This window comes from Gobio gobio (assembly GCF_949357685.1).
Source record: "Gobio gobio genome assembly, chromosome: 20".
Taxonomy (NCBI): domain Eukaryota; kingdom Metazoa; phylum Chordata; class Actinopteri; order Cypriniformes; family Gobionidae; genus Gobio; species Gobio gobio.
Genome location: NC_137113.1, coordinates 23,424,114 through 23,440,053, shown reverse-complemented (window position 1 = coordinate 23,440,053; position 15,940 = coordinate 23,424,114). Strand labels below are relative to the sequence as shown.

The following is a 15,940-nucleotide window of genomic DNA, read 5'->3' as shown; positions in this document are numbered from 1 at the left end:
TTAAATAATGCATTTTTGAGTCCCCAAACGCATACTGCAAAGCAAAGTAATATGTGTAAATCACTTTTATATGAGAGTGCTTGTGTGACAGAACGGGCAAGCCAGATGAAGATTCCAAGGTTTTTCGTATTTATGGGGGAAAATGACTGGCTTAAAAGACATCAGCCGCCAGAAAAATTACACCAGGAAAGCCTCCAGGACGGTCATCATCTTCGCTGAGCTAAGTGACGTTGGAATAAAGGCCAGCGTGCTTTACATGACAAACGATTTAAGAGACTTTCAGCTTACACTCCTGATTATTACAGCACGACTGTTTCAGAGACGCATTCCACATCTTCCACAGCCCACTTGCCGCACTAATGGAGCAACGGCCTCGACTAACACATCACGGGCGTCTATAAAATCAACACTTTACTTCATCTTTTGTTAGTGGTATGGGTGAAAGAACAATACGCATTCCTTCAGCAAAAAGTCATCATAAAAGATCAGAGCTCACTGACAGAGTTTATAAAAACTTTTGCTCTCTCTTCAAATAATCACTTCTGTAGCCGCACTCAGCGCAGACTCGGATGGACAATGGTTGACAGCTCTGAGCCATGGAAAATTTGAGCGTTAGAAGTGAACAAATGAGACATCACATAAAAATGAAGGCTGAATTTGATTGCACATCCTCTGTCCTTCTCCCTACCAGACCAAATCTGGAGCCAATTACGCATCTCGCATTGACTTGACTCCTAGTGTAAAGATTCATATGCCACATTGAGATCAGGAGGTCTAGTTAACCAAGCAATGAAATTTAGATTTTTTTTTAGGAATGGAATATTATTTTAAAGTTAACAAAAAAAAAGTTCAATCTGCAAGATAAAAGTCATAAACCTCGTAAAACTAATGAGAAATGCTGAAACAAAAAATGTATTTGTGTCTGCGTAAAATATTTCTTCCATTCATAATGTGTAATTATGGTTGTTCTGAGAGGAAAACTGTCATAATTTCTCTGAAAAATTAAAGAAATGTTTTTGCAGAAGCTCTGTAGTTGCACACACATACTTAGCTACATTTTCCATGCTGATGGAACATTTCCAGATGGCTCCAGTTGTGGCGGCTAGTAACTGCTTGTTTTCAGCTTGGTTGAGCAACATGACCAGTGGCTCCAGTCCGCCGTACTGCCGCACCAGATCACGGGTTTGTTTATCTTCTGCACACTAAAATGGGAATGAAGCCACACACACATAGAAAGATTTAAGCAGTATTGAGATTAAGCAGTCAATGCCAGGACTAAATTAGTATGCCATTTAACCTCAACCTCACCCGTTTTATACATTGCCAAAGAAAAGTGTAGTTGAGTGTGTATGGCAGTACCTTAAAGATAGCGCTGGCACAGTGCATTTGGAGCTCCTGGTTGTCACAGCTGAGGTTCTTCACCAGATCCTCAATCATGCCCTCAGTCTGTATAGCAATTCTATAGCTTTTCTGCCAACACAAACATGCAGAATGACTTTCTATGCTGAACACCTACTGTAAAAACCACTCTGCCTTGCCAAACAACACTGCATGCAGCAACATAGCGCTTATTTCATCCTAGGGTTTCTTGCTTCTGGCATCATACAGTCATTCATATCTTCAAACCGGTGCTTTAATAGAAACAATCTGCCAGTCAAAAGTAAAGTTTCATGAACAGCATGATATTTTCAGCCATACTTTGCATTCCGTGTCCTTATATAGAGTGGCTTTACATGTAGCATTTTTAGCTTACATTATGTTTCACAATACTTTTGTATATGTAAATATACTTACTGTATTTAGTAGTATTTACAGTGCCATGGCATATAAATAATTATTATAAAAATACATTTGAAATTAAAATTACACTACCATTCAAAGGTTTAGGGTTGTTGTTTATTTGATAAAAAATACACTAAAACAATAATATTGTGTACAATTATTACAATTTAAAATGACTGTTTTCTATTTTAATATATTTTAAAATGTAATTTTTTTCTGCGATGGCGAAGCTGAATTTTCAGTCTTCAGTGTCACATGAGCCTTCAGAAATCAATCTAATATTCTCATTTCTTCTTCTTCTTCTTCTTCTTCTTCTTCTTCTTCTTCTTCTTCTTTCTTATTATCAATGTTGAAAACAGTTGTGCTGCTTAATGATTTTTTCAGGATTCTTTGATGAATAGAAAGTTCAAAATAACCACATTTATTTGACATACATTTTTTGTAACATTCTAAATGTTTTTTGAATATTTTGTATTCCCAAAAACTTTTCTTAAGATTGTTCATAAGACATAATTTAAGAAGTATAAATTAAATATTAAAATTCACTGTAAAAAGGATAACCTCCAACCTGTCTTAAATCCCCAAAAGTTTAATGAAATGATTGGGTTGTTTCAAATATTAAACATTACAACATAACACTAAAAACATAATACATTAGCGAGTCAGCACACACAGACACAGGACATATTCACTCTAAAGAGAGCACAAGAACGATAGTGCGCAAATGAATGGGAAAGACTGCTGCTCTTGAGACAGGCTCTTTTAAAATAACTATTTCAACTTGACATGGCACATTAAAAACATGACGCTGAGTGATATACATGGCAATCTGCAGGCAGTGCAAAAAGACAGGCTTTGATGTATTTTTAATTTGTTTTAACTTCTTTCTTGAGAAGACTTTCATGAATCCGATCCCTGGTTATGGTGCAGCACACAAACTAGTACTGTTTGTTTGTAATAGGGTTTTCAAAACAAATGGGCTAATTTTAATAGTTTGAGCAAACCTCAGATGCGCACTCCTGCAATGTCCCCACCACAGGGATGAGCATGTTCTTCTGCGGTGATTTCAGCAGCCGAGCGAGCAGAGGGATTCCCCCGGCCCGGAGGATGGCTTCCTTATTCCAGGTGCTCTTGCTGCAGCTCCAGAGAGCCAGAGCCCCACAGCGCGCCACCTCCACGTCCCTCTCCTGCTCCTTACTCAGAGACACGCCATCAGGCACGCAGTCCAACAACTCCACCTGCCAGAAACAACTTCAGTTTGTTGCCTAATTTCCTGTGCTTGAACTTTGAAACAATGCAATAGATTTGTCACTCTGCCTCACATGATATCATGATAACATTAAATTTCTATTCCTTATGATGCTTTATATTGTTTTAATTTTACTCTGCATTAAGGTAGAAGAGTAGTGGGTCATGGTGTACTTTATGACATCTTCTGTGCAGGATGTGGAATACAATATCCTGCCCTGAAGCTGCCAACATTCATCTAAACATTCATCATCAGCCAAAGATTGGCTGTTACTTAAGAGGGCTTGAAAATTCAGACTATGTCACACCAAAATCTACAAATGACCACATCCTTCAAAGAGTAAATTTCATGTTTCCCTGCTGTCAAGTCAGAAAGGCCAGTCTAACACAGCATTACACGCGCGTGCTGTTCAGAGGTGGTCTGGGACTTTAAATGTAACTAATCTATGATAGCTACATTGAGAACGTCCGAGTCTGGCCCCGAGTAAATATACAGAGCAGAGTAACACGCAAGCCCTAATCATACCGAGCGTCACTCTGTCAATAAACACACATGCCAGGATGAGGGGGAGAACGACATTCAATCTGTTTTTACCTGCAATGTGCTCCCTTTGATGCTGGCATTGAAAATGATTGGGAGAAACAGACTGAGAGAGAGAGAGAGAGAGAGAGAGAGAGTGGAGAAAGAGAGGCTGGTATACGTATGTTCTATTGCTTGTCCCTCAACATTCTCCATCCTTTTGTCTTTTTTTCTTTTGCAAGTTTTCAACCAAGGGCAACCTATTTTGACAAACACACAAGCACAGGCTTTATGTTTCTCACCAGTCTCTTGATGCCACCATACTGTCGGACTGTCCTGCGGGCCCGTCTGAACTTGGCCACGTTGGCAATGGTCTCTGCAGCAAGGCACTTCAGCTCTTTGTCAGGAGAGTCCAGAATAGACACCATGGTCTGCAAACCGCCCAAATCAGCAATGGTCCGCCGAATCTGGGAGTTACAACTGATCTCCTTCAAGATCTTCAGAGAACCAATCTAACAGCAAGGGAGAGTAAAGTATCCATACCTAGTCTCAGTATATTGTATTATCATGTGTGCATATTAGGAAGTGGAAGGGAACAGCAACTATTCATTGTGATACTAATATTAATGCTAAATTATAAAAGTAAAAGAAAAAATATATGTAAATACACCATCGTTCAACACTTTGAGGTTAGAATGTTAAAAATATATACACTTTTATTCAGCAAGGATGCATTAAATTGATTATAAGTGACAGTAAAGACATTTATAACACTACAAAATATTTCTATTTCAAATAAATGCTGTTCTTTTGAACTTTCTATTCATCAAAGGCAGAACAACTAAGAAATGTTACAAGATCAACAAATCAACCGGATCCACACATTATTATGTTTTCTAAAGAATCATGTGACACTGAAGACTGGAGTAATGGGAACTGAAAATGCTATCACAGGAATAAATTACATTCTGTGATGCTCCAGAAGGAAACACGATACATTTAGAACCAGAGGGTTTAAACTTTTTGAATTTTGAAGATCAGGATAAATTGTACTTTTTTTTTTAACCATCTTTAACCTGTTCAAAAGTTTGCATCCCCCGGCTCTTAATGCATTGTGTTTCCTTCTGGAGCATCAGTGAATGTTTAAACCTTTTGTAATAATGAGTCCCTTGCATACGAGTCCCTCAGTTGTCTTTAGTGTGAAATAATGGATCACAAAATCATACAGTCACATTGTTCAAATATGCAAAACATGCTGGAAAACCAAAGAATTTGCGGGACCTGGAGGATTTGTAGTTTAACTGCTCAGGAAAAAAAGGGACTCATGAACAACCATCACAAAACAAAAAAACAGCAGTGGATCATCCAGGTAACGACACACAGTATTAAGAATCAAGTGTATGTAAACTTTTGAACAGGGTCATATGCAAACATCTTTTATGTAAATATCTTATCTTATTTTTGGTGAGCATAAGAGACTGCTTTTAAAATATTTTTTAAAAATCGTACCATTTTTGAACGGTAGTGTACTTATGTAAAAATAAATGAAATAAATGATAAATAAATAAACATTTCTCAGAGTCAAATGGTGATTCTGACCTAATTAACTGAGTCTGGATACACTTACTTTACATCTGATCTCCTCCGTGTCAAGCAGGTTGATGAGAACCTCCAGCCCTCCCACATCTCTGATAGCCAGCTGACACATCTCCTGGACCAGGTTAAAGTCTCTCAAAGAGCACAATACAATCACTGTGGCTGTCTGATTAGCCCCCTGTTCACACACACAAACACAGGTGCAGCAATCACATTAGGTGCTCAATCATAACCCACAGACAGATGGACAGATGATCAGAAAGAGGTCTTTTATACATTTCATTATTTCTAAAACATGTACAACAGAACTCTGTGACTGACATTAGACAGAAGAGGCCCGTGTTATTTGTCTGCATGTATCAGTATGAAGGCTGTTGTAGACGCTTTTACATCATATAATTCTTGTATTTTTTGCATCAATAGCTTCATTTCTCCATGAACCCCTTTTTTCGACCCATTTCACCCACACCCCAAAATCATCATCTCTGTCTTATTTTGTTGAGCACATGTTGTGTATAAGTGTCTGGTATTGTGACTATAAACAGGGGTGGGGAGAGATCCTTTGATAAAGACTACTGCTGTGCTGCGGCCTGAAACCATAGACAATGACCTAAGTTAGCAATTAAAAGAAAACAAGCTCTGAAATGTTGGAGATGATAACGGATTGGCCTTAAAAAAAGTTCTGTTTTGACAGTTGCTATATACACACAGTGTTTTAGGCTGGTCGTTCCTCAGAAGTTGCCTACGCAGTGAGTACAACAAACTAAACATGTGGCATTTGTTGGGACAGGCTCCTTAACAGATACATCTTGCGGAGACGACTGTGGTTTTGATATCATTCACGGCATGTCCTTTATCGCTGGAATGAAATAACAGAAGGGCGAGTGACAGATAAATAAAGCAGGAGGATCCAGCAAAAATACTACACTATTAATCATCTTTAATCAAGAAATTATGGCTTTTTTAGTGATTGCTGTTTGTTTAGGTCAAAACCACAGATCTAAGATCAGCTTTCCCCTAGAGAAAACACCAGAAACTCTACTTCCACGTGTGTTTTTAACGTGATGCCTCGTTTTTCTTCTCCTTTTTTTGGAGCAGCTCTTATGAATGCAAACAAAGAGAGGCTTTTCTCTCCATGGCTGGCCTTGTGCTCAATGCAGTAGATCCCAAAGAGGCATGTAAGCTGCTGTAATGCTGCTCGTGCAACAGACCTCTGAAATGTGACACTCAAGTCCAATCTCCTGGAAATTGAACAAACACTTCAGTTTCTTTTTCATAAAATGAGCAACAGATAAGATGCAGTAGTTAGGTCAGCCTAGCACACTTGTTTACTAGACACTAGGTGCGTCACAATTTGCATTTCTATTCTATGCCGTTTTGAAGTATAAAGCCCTATTCGGACGGGATTCGTTTAACATTTCAGTAAAGATGACGGCAACTTTTACCTCCAGTAAAGGTCCGGAAAAATTACCTCAGGTAATACTTATCTCGTGTGAATAGACCCGCTGTAAATATGTATGTAAATATTCCATCATTTCCTGTATTAAAAAAAGTTTTCCGCGGTTTTTCATGTGTGAAAAGCATTCAGTTGCGTTCTAGGCGGTGGGACAAGTCTGTGGCAAACCACAAGTGTTTTCTGTTAACCATTCAGATAAAAAAAAAGGTTGAAAGCACTTGTCAGAGGCACGAAAACTCTTTTAGCTTTAGGTAAGTGCCTATTACCAACAGAATACAGCTGAGCTGAGGCTGGTCAGTACCTGGATGGTAGACCTCCTGGGAAAACTAGGTAGCTGCTGGTAGAGGTGTTATTGAGGCCAGCAGGGAGTGCTCACCCTGTGGTCTGTGTGGGTTCCAACACCCCAGTATAGTGATGGGGACACTATACTGTAACAAGCACCCACCTTCGGATGAGACGTTAAACCGAGGTCCTGACTCTCTTTGGTCATTAATAGTCCCAGGATATACTTCAGAAAAAAAAAAAGAGTAGGGGTGTAACCCCGGCATCCCGGCCAAATTTGCCCATAGGCCTCTGTCCATCATGGCCTCCTAATAATCCCCATATAGCGATTGGCTTCATCACTCGGCCACCTCTCCACCAATCAGCTGGTGTGTGGTGGGCGTTCTGGTGCAAAATCATCCAGGTGGATGCTGCACATTGGTGGTGGTTGAGGAGATTCCCCCCCTTCCATGTAAAGCGCTTTGAGTACCCAAAAGCGCTATATAAATGTAACAAATTATTATTTAATTAATTTAATTAATAAATCTTTCGACCAGACCTAACTGTTATATATAGTTTATATAGAGATTATATGTATTTGTGCACAGGATATCAGGAAGCAACTTAATACGCACAAGACGACAGGGAGGTGACAACGGTGCATAAATCGAGTTACCCTTCCCACTTCTCCTAGTATTATGGAGATTTCTTATCCCGTGCGAATTAGCCATTAATATTACAGACATCCTGTGCTAAATTTACATTACTCCATCTACCCTTCTAAAACGAATCCTGTCCGAAAAGGGCTTAAGTAGCACGAATAGTCCCTTGTGAAAAAACATCACTTTAAAAAGTGATTTGTTCTGCTGAACACAAAAGAAGATATTTTGAAGAATGTTTGTAAAAAAAGCAGATAGAGCAACCATTAACTACCACAGTATTTTTTTCCCTACTATGGTAGTCAATGGTTGCTCTATCTGCTTGGTTACAAACATTCTTCTAAATATCTTCTTTTGTGTTCAGCAGAACAAAGAAACTCATACAGGTTTGGAACAACTTGAGGGTGAGTAAATTATGACAGAATTTTCATTTTTGGTGAACTATCCCTTTAAGTAGGACTTCTTTATATGCAATTTATATTCATAATAATTACTTCTAGTGTCTTTACAATTTGGTTCAAATGTACTGCTGAATGTACGGACAAGAATTAGTGGCTAATAATAAGACTAATAATGAGAAATGAAGGTAGACTTGAAAGAAAGAAGTGGGCAGATATGAAGAATCTAAGAGACAAAGAGAGTGATAAGAAGTGAGAAAAATAGTCACAGAGAGGCGGAGACAGAAAGAGAGACGAAGAAAGAGGTGAGAGTGAAAAGGCACATGTGTTGTCCATATTAAGCGGCTGGACTAAATGTGAACTAAAACTAGCAGAGAATCCACTGCACTCTCTGTCTTGCCACTCTCTCCGTCTTCAAAGCATTCAATGGGTTAGCACTGAACCTTGTAAAAACACAAAGCTATATTTAGTACTGATACCAGGGAAAAAGAAATCCAATGTTCATATGCTTTCATTTTCTTGCAGCTTTGGTCTCAACATGCTGTAGACATTCTTTAAAAATCAGAAAACATCTGAAGGTCTTTTATTATGTCTCTGTCTCGATTCTAACGGGACCTCACTCTCGGTCTGTGATGTGAAGAGAGATGTTCGGGACAGATGCACACCCACAGATAAAAGCTGTGAACATGGATGACTGACAGGTTTATTATTTGATATCACTATACACCTTACTGACATTAATGTAAAAGTATGTGCCATCTTACGTCTCATATGCAAACTTACCAAGTGTTTCTATACTTACTATATAGCAAATCGTTGCTGCGAGACTGTTGGTATTATCACAAGATGTAAACTATATTACTGCACAGCTCTATATATAAAGTTGGATACAGATACACTATCGGTCAAAGATTATTATTTTAATATTTTTGAAACAGAATAATTTCAGAAGGATCATGTGACACTGAAGACTGGAGTAATGGCTGCTGAAATTTTTGCCTTGCCATCATAGGAATAAGTTACATTTTAAAATACTGTATATTAAAATAGAAAAGAGTTAATTTAGATTGTAATATGATTCGCAATATTATTACAGTTTTTACTGTATTTTTGATTAAATAAATGCAACCTGGGTGAGAATAAGAGACTTCTTTCAACATACAACTTTACCCACATACATTAAGTATATTCACATAAAGTGATTTATACTGTACACTGTGTTCCAAATTATTATGCAAATGACATATCAGTCATATTTTAATTTCTCAAAGAAAGTGTTTGTTTTATTTCTCATATCTTTTAACTGGTATCAATCTCAGACAGATTTGTTAAATAGTTTGCTAGGTCTTCTTAGGTAAATGGAAAATACAAGCGAAAGGGAGCTCATTTCGTTACTCGCACACTGTGTGGAAAGTTTTGTGTGAGCAAGCATATGAAGCGAGTGCCCTGAAAGTCAAGTTTCAGGCAGCATGCAAATACTAATCTGAGCTCTTTCACGTTTTCTTGTACTTGAGCGGACAAATGTACAGAAAATTATGTTAAAAAAAATAGCAAGTATCCTTGTAAACATAGTCGTTTATGTTTTAAGTGAACGTAAACAGTTGAGAAAGTAAACGCATGTATCAGTATCAGTATATTAGAACCTTGCATTCGCTCTTAAAGTGACAGCAGCCTAATATTCCTGCTGTGTTTTTAATGTTAATCAAACAAAAAAGGACAAAGAAAATCACTCACTGCTCTTGACTGAATAACTTTTTCTATGAGATTAATTAATAAGGATGATCAATTTATACAGTGAAGACTATGCATTTGCTTTATTACATTTCTGTATCTGAAAACTACTTTCAGACCTACCTGAAAAGCAGTTTATTTCATTTTTATCTTTGTTATATTGCATTTATTTTTGCTTCTCCTTGTAATTTGATTATGTTTTATTTTACTGACTGTTTACTTGTCTTAATGTTTTCAATTTATATTAGTATATAAAAGTGATAAGTTGACTTGTGATAACTTAAAAAAGTGAGGAAAAAATTTAGCCTTAAAATTATTTAGTTAACATCATGCAAAATTGAAAAAATTAGGTTGTGTGAACCTGACAATTCCACATAACTTAACTTTTTCAAGTTTATTACTTAATAATTTTACGGGTTTCCTCCCCTTTTTTTGTTGAGTCAACTTGGTCACTTTTTACAGTTTAAGATGGATGTGGTATCGAAAATGGAATAGAGTCATTTTTCACTGGTATCAAAAATGTTGTCATTACTGCCTCTTTTTGCAAAAATAGTTGCATGGTTGGTAAAACGTATTCATGGCCTGTGCATTTTCTCAAGTCACAGGCCATTGGCAGGTGTGACAAAAAAGTTAGTTTTAGGCCCTGCTTACTATTGTAACAATAGTAACCTGATTAAACCTGATTACCACCTGAGGGCACTCCACCCCGGACTTGTCACTTCATCATAAACTACATTACCCATTATCCTGTGCCCGGACTCATCATCACTCATTGTTTGCACCTGTGTTTCATCACCTCATTTCCCCATTACCCCAGCCTATATAAACCATGTTCAGTCTATCATCAACTGCAAAGTCTTGTTTTGTTGTAAACTGCATTTCTGAGCGTTTCCCTGGTTTCATATCTCTTGGTTTTGTATTTCTTGCCTGTTCCGTGGATTACCCGTTTGCCTGTCTCTCCTGCCTTGTTTGCCTGTTTGGACTGCTTGCCTGTGTATGACCTGTTGCCTGTTTTTGACTACGATTGTGGATTACCCCTTACAAATAAAGCTGCATTTGGATTCTCAACCTCTGTCTCTGAGCAGTACGTTACAACTATTATATAGATCTGTTAAAAAAAACTTGCTACATGTACTGTGCTAGACTAACTGGGACTAGTTAGAGCACTTACTAGTTGTTGCCCTGCTGTTAGTTTGGTTGCTTCTATTGTTCTCCTCATTTGTAAGTCGCTTTGGATAAAAGCGCCTGCTAAATTATTAAATGTAAATTTCTTTCTGTGACTTAAAAATATTTTTTTTTACTAACCACGCATAAACGTAATCTTCTCAAAAATACAAACTTTTACATACATGGTACTCACATATCATTGTGAGTCCTCCTGGGATATTTACGAGGTATGCATTCAAATCACTGATGGCGGTGTACTTTCTCTTAATTAATTCCACAAAAATACAGCAAGGTTCTTAAACTGTACTTCTGGAAAATGAAAATCAAGGAATGTTCATCAGGTGTTTTGCTTTTTTATGTTTTTTAATTAATTTATGAATCCTCTGCAAGGTAAGGTTAGATCTGGCACAACTTTACCAGCTCACAAGGTGCATGGAAGCAGACAATATAAAAAGCACAAAAGGGAACCCAGCAACACTTGTCGTAAGGGGAACTTTAATACTAATAAAGACATCACCAGGACCCAGAAAACACCTCAGAGGGTTAAAACGTCTTCAGACAAAAATTGGAGAGAAAGCCTAACATTCATCTGTGATCAAGGCTAAAAAGCGGTTACACTTTATTTCGATAGTCCACTTTAAACATTCTACTAACTATAAGTAACTTTGCAACTACATGTCAACTAACTGTCATTAGAGTATTAGTTTACTGTCAGTAGACTGGTAGGTTATGGTTAGGTGTTAGGGTTCGGGTTAGTAGAATAAGTTTAATTGTAGTTGCCAAGTTACTTATAGTCAGTCTATTGGGGGACCAACAAAATAAAGTTTTAGTAAATATTAATCAGACAGTCTACAAATACTCTAATGACAGTTAGTTGACATGTAGTTGCAAAGTTACATATAGTTAGTAGAATGTCTAAAGTGGACTATCAAAATAAAGTGTTACCTAAAAAGCTTGTTGCATTGCATTCCACTTGTTGAAAACATTTGCCTTCAATAAATAGTCACGTCTAGTGGCATTTGAAATAATTTAACTGTCACGAAAATACAGAAAGAGCTGATAGATTATAGTTCTGTTTCAGAGCAGGAAAGCAGGTCCCACTGACATAACAAGCTGTGTGTCACCATAAAAACCTATCCTGAGGAAAGAATACTTAAAATATTCAGCACAAAACAGTGCGGAATGAGCCAGCATTCATAAATCCTGCCCATTGCAGATGGAGCTCAGAAAATTAACAAATTCTCCTGAAGAGCAAAACACAGAAGCACATTGACAGAGAATGAAAGCAGAAAGGAAAAAGCAGGAAGAGTAAAAAAACAGAGAGAATGGATATATAAATAAAACTTAAGAAGAAAATAAAGCTGTACTGATGCTCTGGAGAAAATTGAGATGGTAGAAAGAAAAAAAGAAAAAGTGTCAGAGTGAATGAGAACAAAGAGGTATTAGGAAAAGAGAATGTGAATGTTCATTCTGGCACGAGTGTTGTGTATGATATACACATTAGAGTTAATTTATGAAGAAGCTGACTGAGGCCTGATCATTATCATTTATCCTCAATTAAGTAGCCAGCTCTCCAGAGCAAGATAAAGACAGCTGTATAAATGATTTACACAGAGAGAAGCCATAGAGCCAGAGCAGAGCCGCCTCGTCTAGATTTAAGAGCAAAGAGATATCAGATTTAATGGACAGTATTAACTTGACACAAAACAGCAGCGTATTTACGAGCACCTTCACTTGCGCGCGCGCACACACACACACACACACACACACACACACACACACACACACACACACACACACACACACACACACACACACACACACGCACGCGCACACACACACACACACAAACCATTTGTGTGAAAGCAGATGGAATGGGTGTCTGCTGCAGATAATGATATGCCATCCTTTATGTAAATTTCAATTGCTGACTTTTATGGTTAATGATACCACTTTATTGACAAACTGATGCACTCGTCACACTACCGTTTCAAAGTCTGGGGTCAGAAATATTTTTTGATGGATGTATATAGATGCATTAATTTGCTCAAAAGTGAAAGTGTTTGAAAAATGTCAAACTTTAAACATTCAATTAATCAAAGAATCCTGAAAGGAAATGTATCAAAGTTTCAATAAAAATGTTAAAGGTCCCATGGCATGGCATTTTTCTATTATTTTATAATGTTTCCTGAGGTGTACTTATATTGTTAGTATGATTTTTACATCATAAAATGTCATAATTTAGAAATAAAAGGCATTTTTTCAATACTGATGTTTGCCCTCTGGCTGACTGCCCTGTTCCAAGAGGCGTGTCTGCTGTGAGACTTCAGTAAAAACGCCCACTGTTGTGATTGGCTGACATCTTTGCATTTGAATGAGTATCAGATCTTGTAGTGGAGGGGGCGTGGTTTAACAAGGTCTACCAGGCACGAGCTGCTGCCAAAGAGGCGGATGGACCTGAGTTCACTTCTCATCAGTTCTGTCAGCACGTCTCAGTTCAGTGAACTGTTGTAGTTACAGCATATACTTCAGGTTATTTGTTTATTTCTAGTCGGAGGGGCTGTCACTCATGTCAGAAAGTTAGTAACTCTAGTAAATTATGGATCAGCGCTGACTGCAGACGCGAACCGTTTAGAACGATTCAGTCCGATTTGGTGAACTGGTTCGGTTCACTAAAAAGAACCGGTTCAAAAGAATGATTTGTTCACGAACCGGACATCACGGACCAGAGAGGGAGCGATTGCTAACAAAGTTATTTATAGTAACTACTGAGTTAAGAGAGCGCTGTCAGCGCAAGTTTATTGTGTTTGTATCTGAGAGTTCTGAATAAACACGAGTCCCAGTCATGCTGAGTCCGTCCTCATCCTTATTCTACCAACTTTGTAACACATGCAATGTACCATTACAGCTGTCAAGATGAACGAGTTACGAGTAAGTGTTGATTATAGCATTATTTTTAGATATTTTCCTATCATATGAAAAGCGTCAGTGACGCGCATTGAGTACACAGCGCAAACAAAGACAAAACAGCAGTAATCGAATGTAATCCAGTTTATTGTGGGGTTAGGCTGGCTAGCCCGGATACGCTCACGCTTACCCCCCTTCTGCTTAATCTCGTGCCGCGTATGGCGCCTCCGCTGTGGGCCAGATGCAGTACTGGGGGTCGTGATGTTGAAGGCCGTCCGGCCAGTGCAGCCCGAGCTTCGGCGTGCGTGAGGTTTATCTCTAAAGAGATGTGACTCTGCCAATGTTGAGCAGAAACTCATGACTGTATGCACATTGTAGAACAGATAGACGCGATGAGGACGCACAAAAACACTGACTCACAAGATAGAAAACACCGTTCTGTCGGGAGAGAGCGAAGCCGCAGCATGTGCACAAATAATAAAGTTCTGTGTGAACTTGAATAATTAGCTACACATCAGAAAGACTTCTGTTTTCATTTGTACATCCAAACACTGAGAAACTGCCAGCATTCATACTCGTTCACAAGCCATGATCTCTCCAGGACAAATATGGCGCTTGCATGGGTGTGCCAAAATCTCTGGGCGGAGGAAAGGGAGGTAACCGTTCCTGTTTTGACGTCATAACAGGAGACTTCAAGATTGGCTAGTCTGGCCTGTTATTTTCTCAAAGGTAGAGAAAGACAGCCAGAACTCGGTTTACAACGATCAAAATTTCTAGCCACTTGGGGACAATATTCAGGCTAAGGGAAATCATATTAATGATGAAAAACCTCATAAAATGACAATTTCATGACATGGGACCTTTAAGCAGCACAACTGTTTTCAACATTGATAATAAGAAGAAATATTTATTGAGCACCAAATCAGCATGTTAGAATGATTTCTAAAGGATAATGTGACACTGAAGACTGGAGTAATGATGCTGAAAATTCAGCTTTACTATCACACAAATAAATTACAATTCAAAATATATTAAAATTGAAAAACGTTATTTTAAATTGTAATAGTATTTCACAATATTACCGTTTATAATGTATTTTTGATCAAATAAATGCAGTCTTGGTAAGCATAAGAAATTTACTTCAAAAACATCCTTACCAACTTTAAGCTTTTGACCAGTAGTGTATGTTAAATTGCCCGAAATATGGGGATCATGTAATCTCATAAAGAGATCATGTAATCTCATTAAGAGATCATGTAATCTCATTAAGCTCTCCCTCATGAGCCGAACCACTCTATGAAAAAATTTAAGCATTTATTAAAATACTGATATTACCATTGTCAGTGTGCATCTTTTTAAACATTTTTCAAAAGTAATATTAATTTCAGCACGGCTAAAGAAAATCTGTTTGGCTTCACCGTATTATACAGGACAGAGATGAGGTATTCCAGAAGCTTGATCTGACACACATTTAATTTAGTACTCACTTTGTCCAGTAGATGGAGCAAGACCTCATAATGGCCTGGCCATGTGAGATAAGATGTGGACATTACTCGGGTTACAAATAACAACTGTTCTACTCTGACAGGAATTTCAACTTCTGCCACTATGTAAATGAAAAACTGAAGCGGTTTAAATGCATTCCATGCTGAAGATCATTTTAAAACATCTAAAGTCTTTTTTTTGTGCAGATTATTATTCTGAAAGCTTATTTCTCAGTCTTGTATTCTGTGAGAAACACTATGTCAGTGAGGCATGAGCTGCTGCAGTGAGAGAGATCCAGATTTAGGCTTCATTTCCTGAGCAGACACACTCAGCAACCTTTAAGTCAAAATGACCCAGTCATAAAAAATTTAGCTAATCACATTGGCAAACGTGTCAGATTTTTTCAATGTATAAGAGCACTAGCAATTCACTTACGAGCAGCAGAATGGGGTAATTGGAAGAAGGGAGAGTGTGAGAGAATGTTTCTATGCAACTTTGTTTGGCTGCCATGTTTCTCTAATTCAAGCTAATGAGGCAGTTGGGCCGAATCTGGTGAGACAAACAGCCTGTGGCCACCTCCTCTACACACTGACGCAGTTACAAAGTGCGTCTGTGAATGTGTGAACGTGCAATTATACTCAGTGCTCGTTCTTTGACCCATCCAGGCAACAACTGAATGGAGTTTGGTGTGTGTAATATGTTTTGCGGTCTAAAGACATGCACAATTTAT

At 38.0% G+C, this 15,940-nt stretch overlaps 1 protein-coding gene across 1 annotated transcript in view; it reads right to left on the bottom strand.

The window, feature by feature from the left end:
- The window catches only part of odad2 (outer dynein arm docking complex subunit 2), an 85,914-nt gene that overhangs the window by 26,379 nt on the left and 43,595 nt on the right, over nt 1-15,940 (bottom strand). The window contains exons 11-15 of the mRNA XM_079801199.1: nt 5,178-5,324; nt 3,853-4,062; nt 2,787-3,020; nt 1,360-1,470; nt 1,048-1,202 (exon numbers count right to left, since the gene is read on the bottom strand). Of these exons, the coding sequence (XP_079657325.1) occupies nt 1,048-1,202; nt 1,360-1,470; nt 2,787-3,020; nt 3,853-4,062; nt 5,178-5,324 (857 nt within the window). The remainder of the gene's footprint in view (nt 1-1,047; nt 1,203-1,359; nt 1,471-2,786; nt 3,021-3,852; nt 4,063-5,177; nt 5,325-15,940) is intronic.